The following is a 15144-nucleotide window of genomic DNA, read 5'->3' as shown; positions in this document are numbered from 1 at the left end:
AAGCTGTGGCAATGGTGGAGTTGCAACCTCCTGACCAGAAGAGGGATCTTTGGTTTCAGTGTAGCTGGTGCTGCTGTCCCTGGAGACTCCAGGGCTCAGAGACTAAAGAAATGAAACACATTAGGCAAATTATTTTATATGCCATATATTCAGTAGATCACTGAGTTTTCCAACTTAATACTTTAGATCTTTTTATTCAAAGATTTTATTTACATCTTTCCCTAGGTTTATTCCTGTTTCATTTAGTGACCTCCCTGACTTCCTAGATTACTCAACAAATTGTTTATCAACTCCCAACTAGGTGCTGGGTACTGGGATACACACATAAAAAGGCATGTCCATATCCTCAAGAAGTTTATAGTCTAGCAGAGGAAATGGGTATGGATTCAGCTTTCTTTGCAATCAAAGGGAATCAAATTGAAAAAAGGACCCAACTTAGGAATCAATGAGTTGAAAGTGAGACTCCGAAATGAGAAGAAAGTAATCACTGTACTGGGGACTTAAAGGAAGCTTTTCTGCTGGAAATGATGATAGATTCTCCAGGGGTTGAAAAACACTGCAGTACAGACAGAACATCAACGCACCCAGGATTCTCCCACACTTACTTTTCTGCTGTTGCTTGACGCTGAACGTGAACGTGAACGGGAACGGGACCTGGATTCTGATGTTGACCTGGAGCCCATCTTGGGTCTACCACGAGGGTTGGAATGAGTACCTGCCTGAGATACATCTCTCTGCTTGGATCTTGGAGGTGAATGAGACTGAGAGCCTGAGCTGTCAGGAGAGCGAGATCTTGATCTAGAACTGGAGGATGACGATGAGGAGGATCGGCTAGAGGATGAGTCAGCTGACCGTTTCAATCTGTGGCTTGGGACAAGAGTATGAGAAGCCCTTCTGTCTTCCTTCTGTTCCAAAGATTCCTCCGTGATCCCTTTGGCCAGTGTGAATTCCTCGATTTTTAGAGGGAGTGGTTGAGCTGATTTTTCTGATTCAGTTTCAAGACCCTTCTGGGTTGAGGATTCAGCTTGTGTGCTTTTCTGAACTAGAGGCAGGACACTCTCCTCTGGCACTTTCTCTACTGGAGATTCTACTTTGGTGTCTGCAGGGCTTGACAAAGGAGACAGACCTCCCACCAACTGCACAGTATGCTGAGACAGTAAGAGCTCCCTGGCCTCAGCATCTGTATTAGGAGGAGACAACTGAATAAGGACAGGAGGGGCTGGGCCTTCCATGGGTTCTATTTCTTCTTCACTCTGGAGTTGTGTATTAGGTGGTGGAGAAGATGCTTCCTTGGTAAGTAAAGGTGGGGGAGTCTCCTCCTCACTAGCAGTTTGCTCTGGTTGTAGCACAACAGGGGCCTTCTCCAGATCTTCAGTCAATCGAGGAGGGGAAGGGGACTTGGATTTTTCCTCCAAGCTTTTTGAAGGTTTTATTTCTCTTTCTTCTTCCTCAAGGGGAGAAGCTGTTTTCATCTCTTTCTCCTGCTGATGTCTGGCCAGATGACTTCTTCTGGCCTCTTCCTGGGACCTTGTAACTCTCCCTCCTCTCTCTAACCCCTCCTGTTCCTGGGATCTTATAGTTTGGGATCTCTCATCCATTACCTCCTCAACTTTTACACTGGGCTTCTCTTCCCCCTCTTCTTCCTTAAACTGCTTCAGGACTGGTGCATCCCTAGATTTTTGTCCCTCATCATCGTCTTCCTCCTCTTCCTCCTCTTCTTCCTCTTCCTCGTCCTCTTCTTCTTCCTCTTCAGTTTTCAAATTTCGATCTGCTCTGAGCCTCAGATTTCTGGAAGGTGTTTCTTGATCCTCTTCCTCCTCAGCAGCCTGGCTACACTCAGAGAGTTTAGCTGCTCTTGCCTGAAAGAAAAAATATTCAATGGTTCCAAGTATATTTGCTCACTATCAACAGAGGAGAAAAAGTATCTCACAAGACACACACATGACGAAGAAACTCAATGATATATGCTTTCAGCAACACAGAAAACAAATGCGACAAGAGACACACGTGACTAGTATGGGCTCTTACAGGAATCAAAATAGAGTGACCAAAAAGAATAAAATAATGAAACTGCTAGTACTTCATTTGTTAGCGTCAAGCTTTAAAAATAAATATAGGGCTTCCCTGATGGCGCAGTGGTTGAAAGTCCGCCTGCTGATGCAGGGGACACGAGTTCGTGCCCCGGTCCGGGAAGATCCCACATGCCGCGGAGCAGCTGGGCCCATGAGCCATGGCCGCTGAGCCTGCGCGTCCGGAGCCTGTGCTCCGCAACAGGAGAGGCCACAGAGGTGAGAGGCCCGCATACCAAAAGAAAGAAAAAAAATATATATATATATATATATAAACTGAACATCTAGAAAGGGGGTGGGGGCGGGACTGACCTATTATCAATAAATGCGATTATTTTGATCATCTTTGGGGTATATTTAATTTTTTCCCATTGTTTCTTTTCCACAGTTGTAATTACACTATACATATGCTTTTGTATACTGTTTACTTAACACTGTATCATACAGCTTTAAGGTTTTAATTGAATAATGAATTATATCTTTTCTAATAATATGCTACCTTAGGAATACAGACCAGCCTACTAACTTTCACAGTTATTTTTTTATTTGTTTTGTTTTTTTTGAGGTACACGGGCCTCTCACTGTTGTGGCCTCTCCTGTTGCGGAGCACAGGCTCCGGACGTGCAGGCCCAGCGGCCATGGCTCATGGGCCCAGCTGCTCCGCGGCATGTGGGATCTTCCCGGACCGGGGCACGAATCCGTGTCCCCTGCATCGGCAGGCGGACTCTCAACCACTGCGCCACCAGGGAAGTCCCACAGTTACTTTTTTATATATTCTTTTAGAAATTCGAAGGCCAGGGACTTCCCTGGCAGTCCAGGGGTTAAGACACCACGCTTCCAAATGCAGGGGATGTGGGTGCGATCCCTTGTCAGGGAACTAAGATCCCACATGCTCACAGCATGGCTAAAAAAGAAATCCAAAGGCCAGAGCAGATATAAATTAGAAAACAAAAAACAAGAAAAATGATTATGAAGAGAAAGGAGATGACTATACAGAAAGCTAGAGAGATACCAACTCTGAAATAGTTTGAGGAAAAAGAGGAGGAGGAGGAGATATCCAAGGCATTACCCAAAGAGGTGAAGGATGCTTTCAGAGGTAACTGAGTTACCTGTCTGACTCTGGATGATCGTCTTTCTCCTTTCCTTGGTTTCTCATCATCAGATTCACCTTTCTCTTCGGAAATAGAGGCGCTTTTTCCTATCAAATGAAAAAAAACCAAGTCAGACTCATAACATGAACATTCATTCAAGACTGCTTTCTAAAATTCAATCGATCAAAGCATATGAGCGGCTCAATACATATCTGTATTAATCTCTCTGACTTCTATGTGGAAGAAAAGACTATATAAAGCCCTAAGGGTCAGGGTCATGTTGATAATTCCTGCTATGCACATCTGGAATGTTTTTAATGTCACAAAGCCAATTCACATATTATAAATAATTCAAATAAATGTAAAATAACTACCAAGGGCTTCAAATTGTCTAGCACAAAGTACATTTATTTCTGTAAAATGTTTTGTCACTGAATCAAAGCCCAAGACTTCACTGTGTTCAGTGTCCATTTTTTTGGACTGCCTATTGCCACCACTAGTTTTGACCAAAACATCATGATTAATATACCAGTTTGTAAAACAATTATCTCATGATACAAGTACTTAAGAGAAATGATTTTCAGGGCTCAGGGCTTCAGAAATGGCCCCTCTCAATTATGTTTTATATATGGAGCTCAAGGTGAGATTATCTTAAAGAAAAATAAGCTCTACTATTAAAAGAAAGCTTGTGGACTTCCCTGGCAGTTCAGTGGTTAAGACTCCATGCTTACACTGCAGGGGGCACAGGTTGGTCGTTCCAAATAACAACTCCATGTAAAACTGGAAAAAAATTTCACTTACGTTCCATGAAGGAAGGTAACTGTGGGTAAATCACTTAAATAATTTGGGTCTCAGTGTCTTGACTGAGAAAATGGAGGGGATGGACCGGAAGACCTCTACGTTTCCTACCAGTGTTAAAATATTACAGAGTAGCAATGCAAATATTGATGTGAACCAGTTTAGAAAACAGCCTAAATATAATTATATTTCAGATACGTACGATACAGTACAAAAGGTTTAAATGATCCATAAAAACCTGTGCTACCCGAACAGTATTTAAACTAGTGCAAATAAAGCAGATGGTGTGAGCTCTCATCCAAGGTCTTCTCTCTTATTTTATTCCAGCAATCTAAACTAAACTAGTCTCTGCTTCTGTAACTAAAAGAAGAAAAGAAACTTACAGAATGAACTAGAAGACTGCACATATTTCATAAAACTTTACTCCATGATCACTTGATTAACAGGATCTTTGAATATATACCATTTCATATCTGGGTTAGAGAATAAAGACTTGCATTACAGGTGTGTGTACAGGAACTAGGGTTAGGATATTCAGTGACAGGTCAGATTCTTCAGCAAAGATTTAAAGAGTAATCTGTAAGATATTAATAAATAATGTGGTGCCTATAATAATCAATAATTTCATAATTAAATGACCTGGAATAGGTTAAATTACAAAATGAGGAAAAGCAAAAGAAAACCTTTTCCATGAATTTCAGGAAAAGCTCCTTGGCATGTATCAAAATAAGGGAAAGAAGCTGACTTATTGTAGTTTAACAAAAAAGAAAAAAAAAGACAGAGGGTGGAGAGAGGGATGAACAGGCAGAGCAAAGAGGAGTTTTAGGGCAGTGAAAATACCCTGGTATGATACTCTAATGATGGATACATGTCATTATACATTTGTCCAAACCCACAGAATGTACAACATCAAGAATGAACCCTAAGGTAAACTATAGACTTTGGGTGATTATGATGTGTCAGTGTATGTTCACCCATTGTAAAAAATGTACCACTCTGGTGCGGGATGTTGATATTAAGAGAGGCTATGCATACGTGGGGGCAGAGGGTGTATGAGAAATCTCTGTACCTTTACGATTTTGCTGTGAACCTAAAACTGCTCTAAAAAAAATAATGTCTTAAAAAAAAAATCACTATCCAGATGCTCAAGAATTAAAAAAAAAAAAAAAAAAAAAGAAGAGGCTTCCCTGGTGGTGCAGTGGTTAAGAATCCATCTGCCAGGGCTTCCCTGGTGGTGCAGTGGTTGAGTCCGCCTGTCGATGCAGGGGACATGGGTTTGTGCCCCGGTCCGGGAAGATCCCATGTGCCGCGGAGCAGCTGGGCCTGTGAGCCATGGCCGCTGAGCCTGCGTGTCTGGAGCCTGTGCTCCGCAATGGGAGAGGCCACAACAGTGAGAGGCCTGCGTACTGCAAAAAAAAAAAAAAAAGAAAAAAAGAAAAAGAATCCACCTGCCAATGCAGGGAACACGGATTCATGCCCTGGTTGGGGAAGATCCCACATGCCGCGGAGCAACTAAGCCCGTGCGCCAAAACTACTGAGCCTGCACTCTAGAGCCTGCAAGCTACAACTACTGAGCCCGTTTGCCTGGAGCCCGTGCTCCGCAACAAGAGAAGCCACCGCAATGAGGAGCACGCGCACCACAACGATGAGTAGCCCCCGCTCGCCGCAACTAGAGAAAGCTCGTGCGCCACAACTAGAGAAAGCCCGCATGCAGCAACAAAGACCCAACGCAGCCAAAAATAAATAAAATAAATTAAAAGATAAAAATAAAAAGAAGAAGAAAAAGTTACCCAGGTTGGAGGGAAGGTAAAGATTTGAAAATTGCAGATATCTTAAGCTTATAAATAGGCAAAGAAAAGACTGGAAAATTATATAGCAAACTATCAACTGTGGTTATTTTTGTTTGTGGGACTTCTGATGACTTAAAAACCTGTTTAAAGGGCCTATATGGGAAAAGAATCTAAAAAAGAGTGGATATATATGTATAAGTGATTCACTTTACAGTATACCTGAAACTAACGCAACATTGTAAATCAACTATATGCCAATAAAATTTTTTAAAAATTAGGGAATTCCTTTGTGGTCTATTGGTAAGGACTCGGTGCTTTCACTGCCGGGGCCCAGGTTCGATCCCTGGTAGGGGAACTAAGATCCCACGAGCTGCACAGCGCAGCCAAATAAAACAAACGAAAACCTGTTTTTTCCTGTTTTTCCAAAAATTTTCTAATGAATACACACTACTTTTTGTAATAAGAAAACAAACATTTTTAAAACAATAAAATCCTATACCCTGGAGGGAAAACCTACAGGAGAGATTCTCTGATACGCCTCAAATACTACGAACAGTTAAAATTCACAGGCCTAGCCAACCCAAGTACTTGCTTTTACCACTGCAAGTTCTATATAAGAAACATTCTCTTTGTTGTTTATTTTCAACTTAAAAGCAAGTGTTACAAGCACATATACCAAAGATGCTTTGCAGTGAATAACAAAGCACATATATGCTCTGAATAAATAAATGTGATTTTAAGGGGGGAAAAAAGGCATGTACAAAGTTTACCAGAGATAAATGTGCTAAACAGATCAAATAAGAGTTCTGGAGCTGTGATTTTAAAATTAGGTATGCACAAGCAAATAGCCTTTATCTCCATCAATTATAAACTGTATGCTATTCTATTAGATCATAATGTTATTTTGATACTATAAAACTGCAATGACAGGATTCTAGATGATCCCTCCTCTAGAAGCACTTGCCTAATAAGTCATCAAAGAGATGTGGGAAAAATGGGAAGGGCTGGTCAGAAAGTTCTGGACATCACTGTTTTGCAAAGAAAATGACAGCTGGAGGGGAACCTCAGACATGAAAACAAGAGCCTAGTAAGCAATACAAAATATAAGAAAGAGATGAGGAATTTCTTCCAGCTCCTTGTAAGGAGCTGATGTGATGCAGACAAGGTTCTGGGAAAGGTGCCATCTTCTATTATGTGAACATGGCCACATGAGTGTCTTCAGCCAGATGTTAATAATGTGTGCAGAAACTGAGCACCTTTAGCAAAGAGTGGTACGAATACTGGTAACAGGTTAATAAATGTATTTCAGGAGTTAAAAAGCAAGCCAGGGTGAATGTAAGATTTCTAAGATTCCAAAGCCAGAAGCCTTCAGGAGAGCAAAGGCAGTGTAGAATGTATTAAAGTGAAGAATGGGGCCTTCCCTGGTGGTCCAGTGGTTAAGACTCTGTGCTCCCCCAACGTAGGGAGCACAGGTTCGATCCCTGATCAGAGGATCCCGGATGCCGCACAGCTTGGCAAAAAACCCCACAAAAAACCAAACAAAAAAAACAGACTGAAGAATGTTTAAGGGTCATATAGGAAGGTAGTTTCTTCATCTTGGAAAACAAATCCCTGGGCAGGATTTGCAGGATCCAGGTTAGGTAGCTACAGAGATCAGAGCAAAGCCTGTGGCCAGAGGGTATCCTTGGGTATGAAAAAGCAGCAGAAATTAAGAGAATGGAGACCTGGCAATGATGCCAACCCTAAATATGACTCATGTTAGCTGTATAAGTAACTTACCTAACATTTCTTTATAATCTCAGCATCCAGATTTAACACAAGAACAGGAATGAGGGCTAAATGCTCTGTAAGCCAAAGGCTGGCTAAGATCCCCTGGGGCTATACCTTTGTTAATCAATCTGTATTCTGAATATCCATTTTTAAATGTTTTTGTATTTTTCCTCCTAATTTTCCTAGAGTGGGCTCTTTTTGGAAAAATTAACTGAAGATAATAAGGACTGTTGTATACCCAGTCACGATCTAGGAGGCAACTTCTGACTATGGAGGGTGAATACTGACTCCCAACATCTTAGAAAAATCTGAAGAAAGTGATGGAAAGATATGAAGTCAAGAAGGAGAGCCAGGCAGGATTTTATAAACCAATTTTTCCTTCCTATTTGGGATTGTGACTACAGCACATTAATGCGAGATTGCTGGCATATAATAAGCCAAGGATCTTGATTAACTATAATGCTGAAAAACTATTCTTTCATTTAGTCATTCATAAACTGAGCTGATCAACAGAACTACCAGGGGACTTTTTAAAAATATAAGGTCTCAGGACTTACATTCTTTGAGATTCTTGGGGCAGGGCCCAGGAATTCATATTCTTAAAAAAAATAATATCCAGGGGCTTCCCTGGTGGCGCAGTGGGTAAGAATCCACCTGCCAATGCAGGGGACACGGGTTCGAGCCCTGGTCTGGGAAGATCCCACATGCCGCAGAGCAACTAAGCCCACGCGCCACAACTACTGAGCCTGTGCTCTAGAGCCCGCAAGACACAACTATTGAAGCCCACGCGCCTAGAGCCCGTGCTCCACAAGAGAAGTCACCGCAACGAGAAGCCTGCGCACTGCAACGGAGAGTAGCCCCCGCTCGCTGCAATTAGAGAAAGCCTGCGCACTGCAACGGAGAGTAGCCCCTGCTCGCTGCAACTAGAGAAAGCCTGCGCGCAGCGAGGACCCAATGCAGCCAAAATAAATAAATAAATTTATTTAAAAAAAAAAATCCTCAGGTACCACTACTGATTACCAAAATATGTTACTAGGAACCTTAATCAAAATCTTACTAAATAAGGAACCCCAAACATCCAAAGCTAACAAATAAGCTGGAAGCCTAATAGTTTACGAGCCTACGGCAGACTGACGCTGTACACCTGAAAAAAATCTAATTTCTGGGCTTCCCTGGTGGCGCAGTGGTTGAGAGTCCGCCTGCCGATGCAAGGGACATGGGTTCGTGCCCCGGTCCGGGAAGATCTCACGTGCCGCGGAGCGGCTGGGCCCGTGAGCCATGGCCGCTGAGCCTGCGCGTCCGGAGCCTGTGCTCCGCAACAGGAGAGGCCACAACAGTGAGAGGCCCGCGTACAACTAAAAAAAAAAAAAAAAAAAAAAAAAAAAAAATCTAATTTCTGGGTAAACTCCAGGCATTACTACCGATCCAACCAAGCACTGCTGGAACTCCAAACTACCACTCCATTTAGGACCTTGACCAAATTTTACGCCACATCTGTTATGAAATTCACATTCTAACCAAGATCAGAGGTAGGAAAGTTTATGGATAGAGTATACCGAAGAGGACACACAGCAATTGTTTGTTGTATTCTACAATTTACTACATTCATTTCTTACTTTTTTTTCACCTCTTTCCTTTCACCTGTTTTTTTTCCCCTCCTCCAACAATTACAGCCATAGGCATAGTCCTGCTGAAGACACAAAGCACTTAAGAGACTACTGGCCACCTTCCTCACTCTAAATCTTTACTTGCTTTTGAAACCTTATATCTATTTCAGGACATTCCTCATTTTCACTTCAAGTTACATTTAGAACAGAAAGAGGCTCTCTCTTTTTCAAGAGTTCCTTATCAAATCATATTGCTATCAAGAATTTTCAATGGTTCCCCCATTACCTTTAAAATTAAATATCACCTTCCTTCCTACCTCTGTGCCTTTGTTCCTTCCTAAAAATACCCTCTTGTCTTCTCTGTGCCAACTCAAATCCTACATATTTCTAAGGCTCACTCAAATCCTACACCTCCTTCATGAGGCTCTCTCTAATCTCTCTAATCCTCAGAGAATTTTTTACTCTTTGGAATTCCAGTGGTACGTGTGTCCGTACTACTTGTATGTCACCTAAAACATACCATCTTCCATTGTTAGTTTTATGTGCAGTTGTCTTCTCTCTCCCTAATAGATTTTACAATGTGCTGACTCCCCACACACTCTAGCATAGAGACACGTACACAGCAGGAATTCTATACGTAATTTTTTGGCTTATTTTTATTTAAGAAGCAATGCTGACAACTAATTTATAAAAAGAGTTTTCCCCTTCCACATGGCTTTACAATCAGGGAAAAAAAGAGTGCTAAGAGCAAAATGAATCAATTGGTGGTTTGCTGTTTTTATTTTGAAGAGAAAAGAGATCTCTAAAAGAAATTATTTCTCTCCCATCATTAAGTATCTCCTAAAAATCTGCTTTCCGGAAAGAGTTCCATATTAACCAGAAGAGCTAGCAACTTCTATACATTCTAGAAGTATTAAATATGGAATGATCACCTTCTCCATGACCACTAACATTAACAATCATTCAAAATACTTGTTAATTTACACACTGGTTTACTTTATCTACCTACTGTTCACATGTCTTATACGCATGTTCCCCTAAAGGCACACTGTTTTGACAGGTAGTTCCTAGAAGACAAAGGCTGCATTTACAGACTTTTGCTTGAGATACTATACAAAAGTGGGTGCTTAACATTTTTTTAAATGTGAAAAAATTAATCTTACCTGAACCAATTCCACACACTGGGTTTGAGCTCCCCGTAATATGCTCAAATAATACTCTGCACTGCCTCTCATAGTACACAGCATAACTCCAGTTAATTATGTAATAATTTGTTTAATGTCCATCTTCTCACTAGACTGTATGTTTCATTATGACAGAGACTTGTCTTTTTCTCTACTATATTCCTGGTGCCTAGCACAAGCCTGGCATACAACAGGCAAGTTTTTACTTGTAAAAACTTGTTGAATGAATTAATAAACTGCAGATGCCCATTTGGGGGGATGACTGGATGTGTAACACACAATATATACAATTGGTGAAGAGATGAAAAAGAGTTTTGACTGTTGCTAAATTCAGAGGCAGAGGAAGTTAGAGAGGTATACAGATGAGAAGAAAAATCAGACTGCCTCATAAAATACTGAGAGGTCAACACAACATAGAGGTGAACGCAGACTTCAAAAAGGACATAATTTCCATGAAAAACAGATGTCAAATAACACTGTCACAGAATTGCCCTGGGACTTTAATGGAGGCTTAGCATGAAAGGAGGTGTAACTACCTCCCCCCACCAACTACGCAGGATTGACAAAACAGCGCAGTGGGGAGGGAGATACGTACTGGGTGAATGTCTGCTGAGCTCCAGCTCTGGTCTCTCCAGGCTGCTCTGAAAGTCAGGAGGCAGCAGGGAAGCCACTCCCTCGGGATGGATCATCTCGTCCTCCGACTCAGCTGAAGCTTCTGCAAAGTACAGATTGGGTCGGGGCAGGGAGGGAGTGAAGGGCTCAGCATGTGGGAATATGTAGAGGAGTGAAGGAGGTCAGGCAAAGTCACGGATACAGAGTATATACTAAAAAGAGCACTGTCCATAGAGAAAAACTCCCTAAGATAAGGCTCTTGTTCATCTAAAGGGTAGCTTAATTTACTTATAACTCTTCCTGTTGGCAGGAATGCTCTTCTAGTCAAGACAGTCAAATTAAGTGTCTTCTTCCCTGACAAAAGGTAAATAGTAACTCACTTGGCTCCATAAACTACCAAAGCAAATAACTGGCAGTCTCAGCCTGACTTATATTCCTGAAACTGCCTAGTGAAACAGGCCCATCTACTCAGTGAAAGGAATAAGCAGGAAGAACTCCTTGTAAGAAGTGACAGTCTGGGCTTACCTTCAAGTTCTGCAGCTTCTCGAGCTTCACGTTCCAGACGCTGCCTAAGCAGCTCCTGCTGCTTTTCCAGATACTGCTTTATGAAACTGTTCTGGCTCATTTCCTCGCCAATCTGTGTAGAAGACATGGAAAAAGATAGTCTAGGAAAACAAACCAGGAAAACGCAAGGTACAAAATTCCATGGAAAGATACGGAAAATGTTGGAGGGCCCTTTTCTAAGCTACTCCTAAGTTGAGGACCAAAATATATAGCCCTACGATTCACAGAAGATGGCAAAGAGGAACTGCACACATAATTTTTTATTTTAAATATTCAGTTCCCAGCCAAAGAATGATACACAAATAATTCAAAAAAATAAAAATTCCTATAAAATTATGCCTTTTAGTCTAAATTTTTAGATAATCTAAATTATATAAAGATAATCTAAATTTTCCTTTTAATAATATCAAAAACTGAAGGAAAAAAATACTAGTTCATACTAATTCATCTTTTGTTCACACAAAAGATCAACCTCCACCTATCCAGGAAACATTTTGTTAAACATCTCCAAAATTCAACTACTAGACTTAAAAGCCTGAAAGCAAGAGACTAAGAAAAGGGATTCAGCATTTAGACAGAGTTCTAACTCCATTTTCTTTGGGTGAGAAGAAATCTTTGGTAACAATTTTTAAAATCCAGGAGCTTAATCCCTTTTCCCATTTTTTTCTGCAACACAGACTCCCATGTCACTATTCTGCCCTTCAGCTTTCTCTTCACAAGTCCTCTTCCCGAGAAGCTTCTTGCTTAGCAAGTCCTATTAGAACTCCAGAAAAAGGAAAAAAATCTGAATAAATACTTTCTATGTCATTAGTCATCTTTCCTAAGCGTGGTAAATGTTTTTTTTCCCCCCTAAAATAGAGATGAGTCTCTTGGTAGTCAGTGGACACTGATGAAGCGTGGGTTGCAAGTATTAGAGAACGTATGTATTTGTTGCAAAAAACCTATGTTAATAAAAGCAAAACTTCAAAGTTGCAAATGTAATCGGCAAAAGGAATAGAATGGTAAAGTGATTAACTTATGCAGTTTCTTATGCTTGTTAAAATACTTAACCTCTGTAAGCTAGTTAGATTATACTTTCAGCTTCATGAGCTAATAACAAGGGAGTAGGAAAGCTCTCTTGTTTTTCCACTGTATCTTGGGACTTCATCTAGTATTGGAGCTGCACACCACTGCACTAACAAAGACCTGGATTTTTCCTTTAAGTGCATGACACAATATAATGAGGGGATGTTAAAAGCTGAAAAGAATCTTAGGAGACCACACAGCCTAAGACTTTTTTTTTTGAAACTGGGAATGATTTCTTCCAAAGAAATCTTATGCAGAAACTCAATATTCAAAGCAGACAGAAGTAGATCTAATCTAGTTTAAGAGAGGAATGTGAACCCCTGCTCATTTGGGAAGAAATTTTCTCTAGGAAGTCTCCAAAAGCAGCTCCACAAGATCCCAACAGAGTAGTTATAAAACTATGGATCTAGTCCAACTCTTTCTCATCTTACACACAGGGAAACTGAGGAAGCCAAGGCCTCCAAAGGTTAAGTTTCTTGCCCAAAGTAACAGCAATTAATGACGTTTAGGAGTAACTGCACGGTTAATATTAAAACTAGCAATGGTGGATGATTTCCAAAGGACTGAATTCTTGGAAAATCTATGTCAACACAAGAATTCTTCTTGATCAGCAAGTATTTTCCTATACTGCCCTGTTGATTGTCTACGCATATCTACATTCAAAGACATCAACTACTTTTTCCAAATTGATGTCAAACAAATGCCTTCAGATCCTTGTACTCCACTTAATCAACTAGAGCCACATCTTTCTGAACACACCGTTTCAAGAATCAGAAATTAACTAACAGCTCTTCTGATTCGTGAATTCTTTATTAGAATTCAACTGTCCTAGTATGAAAACATTTTCAACCCAGGGAACTGAGGAAAATACTGGTGAGAAATCAAGCATCAAATATACTACATCATGTCCTTCCATGTCTCCGTGCATCCAAAGAGCCCCCCCCTTCTAGTGAACCTTCTTTCTTACCTGGGAATTTGGCTGGAATGCAGCATGGGGTGTTGAGTGTTTCTGTAAATTTTCTAGCATTAGAGCCTGGTATAGAGAAGGGCAAAAGTCAGAAACCAGGAGGAAAAAAACCCTCCCCCAATCTCTTCATCAAAGGCAATGACTAACCGTACACACTTAAACTGTACTCCTCTTCCAGGGACCTAAAAGCCCTTTACTAATTCCGTCCTCATTCGTCTTCAGAAGACCCTTAAAGGTAGCCATGGTTACTGCTCCCAAATGTACAGATGTAAAATGCAGGCATATTGGGAAAATGTGGCTATGCAATAAAATCAGTGACAGTGACAGAACCAGTACTACAATCCCTATTATCTTCTGCACTTCTGAGTAGTGTCCCTTCTAAATCTGGCCCTTCACTTCAAATATTCAAACCAGGTTCAAATACATGAAACCAACATGGTTTTGGCCTGACTGAATTCCTTGGTCAGTTACCCAGGACTAGATCTACTTGAGTGAACTTGTATCGTTTCCAAAAGAGTGGCACCTAGATTTACCAAATTTATAAAAATTTCAGAGGAGGCTACAGAACAAAATGACCACAGACTCTATAAACTGTGTCCTGATCCAATCCCTCCACACACGGAACTGTCAGCTTCAATGTAAGCAACGGTTTGCCAACTTAACCCTTGAGCCAACCCAGCCCGAATCTGTTACTCTTCACGTATCCTAACTTACCCTAATTAAAACCAAGAAATCCACACCTTCCCTCCGCTTACACCAAACCTATACACACCAATCCATCCATCTACCTCTTGACAATCCCACCCTAATCTACTCAAACCGATTCAAAACCCCAACACATACCAGCCCGCCTCACCTCTCTCATCAATAATCACCAAACTCTTATCCACCCGAATTGCTTCTGGACGCCCTATAAATTATACAGCCCTCCCTAACCAAGTCCCTTCAGATCAAGGTTTCTCTTCATCTCACCTCCTAATCTAATCAAGCAGACATTTTTGCCCTACCCCAATTCTATTCTTTGCGATACCGATACCAACCCCTCATCCCCTCTGCCCAACTAAACACCTAACTCCGACCTAGCCCATCTCGCCCCCCTCAGGCCAGCAACGCCGGTGGTTGTAGTGGGATTTAACTCCTTCTGCAGCGCATGCGCCGAAACCACAGACACAAACAAGGAGGGGGTGGGGGAGGAGGAAGGAGCTTAAGACACTCCGGGAGAGTAGCGCGCACCCTCCCATTTTGGGATCGCGCCGCTACCGTTAAGGCGGGAACCAGCGCTATCTCCACTCCAGCGCGAGCCTCCCCAACCACCGTGCGCGCGGATCCGGAGGCTGGCGCTGGCGGCCTGAGCGAGCTCGCGCCGAGCTCGGACACTGCGCCTGCGCCGCGGCAGAGACTCGGCTCTACCGGGTCAGCTCCCCTCCGACACCCCGGCAACGCCGTCTACTCACCCCTTTGAGCCGCTTGACCAGGGCACTCTTCTGCCCGCTCTTGGCTAGGCCTCGCTGCTCCAGTGCGGCCTTCAGGTCGGTCACCCGCAGCGCCTGAAGAGGCTTCCCGTCCAGAGTCACCTCCTCCAGCTCCGCCATCTTGCGTGAGGTACTCGGGTCCGTCCCGACGGCTT

The 15144-nt window shown here is 42.0% G+C and overlaps 1 protein-coding gene across 1 annotated transcript; it reads right to left on the bottom strand.

Annotated features, from left to right (window-relative positions):
- Positions 1-777: 777 nt before the first annotated feature.
- On the bottom strand, positions 778-15144 carry LOC132418140 (apoptotic chromatin condensation inducer in the nucleus-like). The gene is made up of 6 exons (XM_069540329.1): positions 14972-15144; positions 13518-13583; positions 11447-11558; positions 10901-11024; positions 1602-1830; positions 778-798 (listed from the first exon to the last, which is right to left on the bottom strand). The coding sequence occupies exons 1-6, from the start codon at positions 15107-15109 to the stop codon at positions 778-780; spliced, it is 690 nt and encodes a 229-aa protein (XP_069396430.1). The 5' UTR covers positions 15110-15144.

This window comes from Delphinus delphis, chromosome 2 (assembly GCF_949987515.2).
Source record: "Delphinus delphis chromosome 2, mDelDel1.2, whole genome shotgun sequence".
NCBI classification, from domain to species: Eukaryota; Metazoa; Chordata; class Mammalia; order Artiodactyla; family Delphinidae; genus Delphinus; species Delphinus delphis.
The sequence above is the reverse complement of the archived record's forward strand: the minus strand, read 5'-3'. Positions and strand labels throughout refer to the sequence as shown.

Bases quoted from the DNA above. Each gene is read 5' to 3' on its own strand.
- LOC132418140 (XM_069540329.1), bottom strand. From the start codon at position 15,109: ATGGCGGAGCTGGAGGAGGTGACTCTGGACGGGAAGCCTCTTCAGGCG. The intron at 13,584-14,971 runs GTGAGTAGACGG...TCTCTATACCAG, and splicing joins TGGTCAAGCGGCTCAAAGGG to GCTCTAATGCTAGAAAATTT. The intron at 1,831-10,900 runs GTATCTCCCTCC...CTCTGAGTGTAG, and splicing joins AGCAGACATTCACCCAGTAC to CCAGGCTGCTGAGGAGGAAG.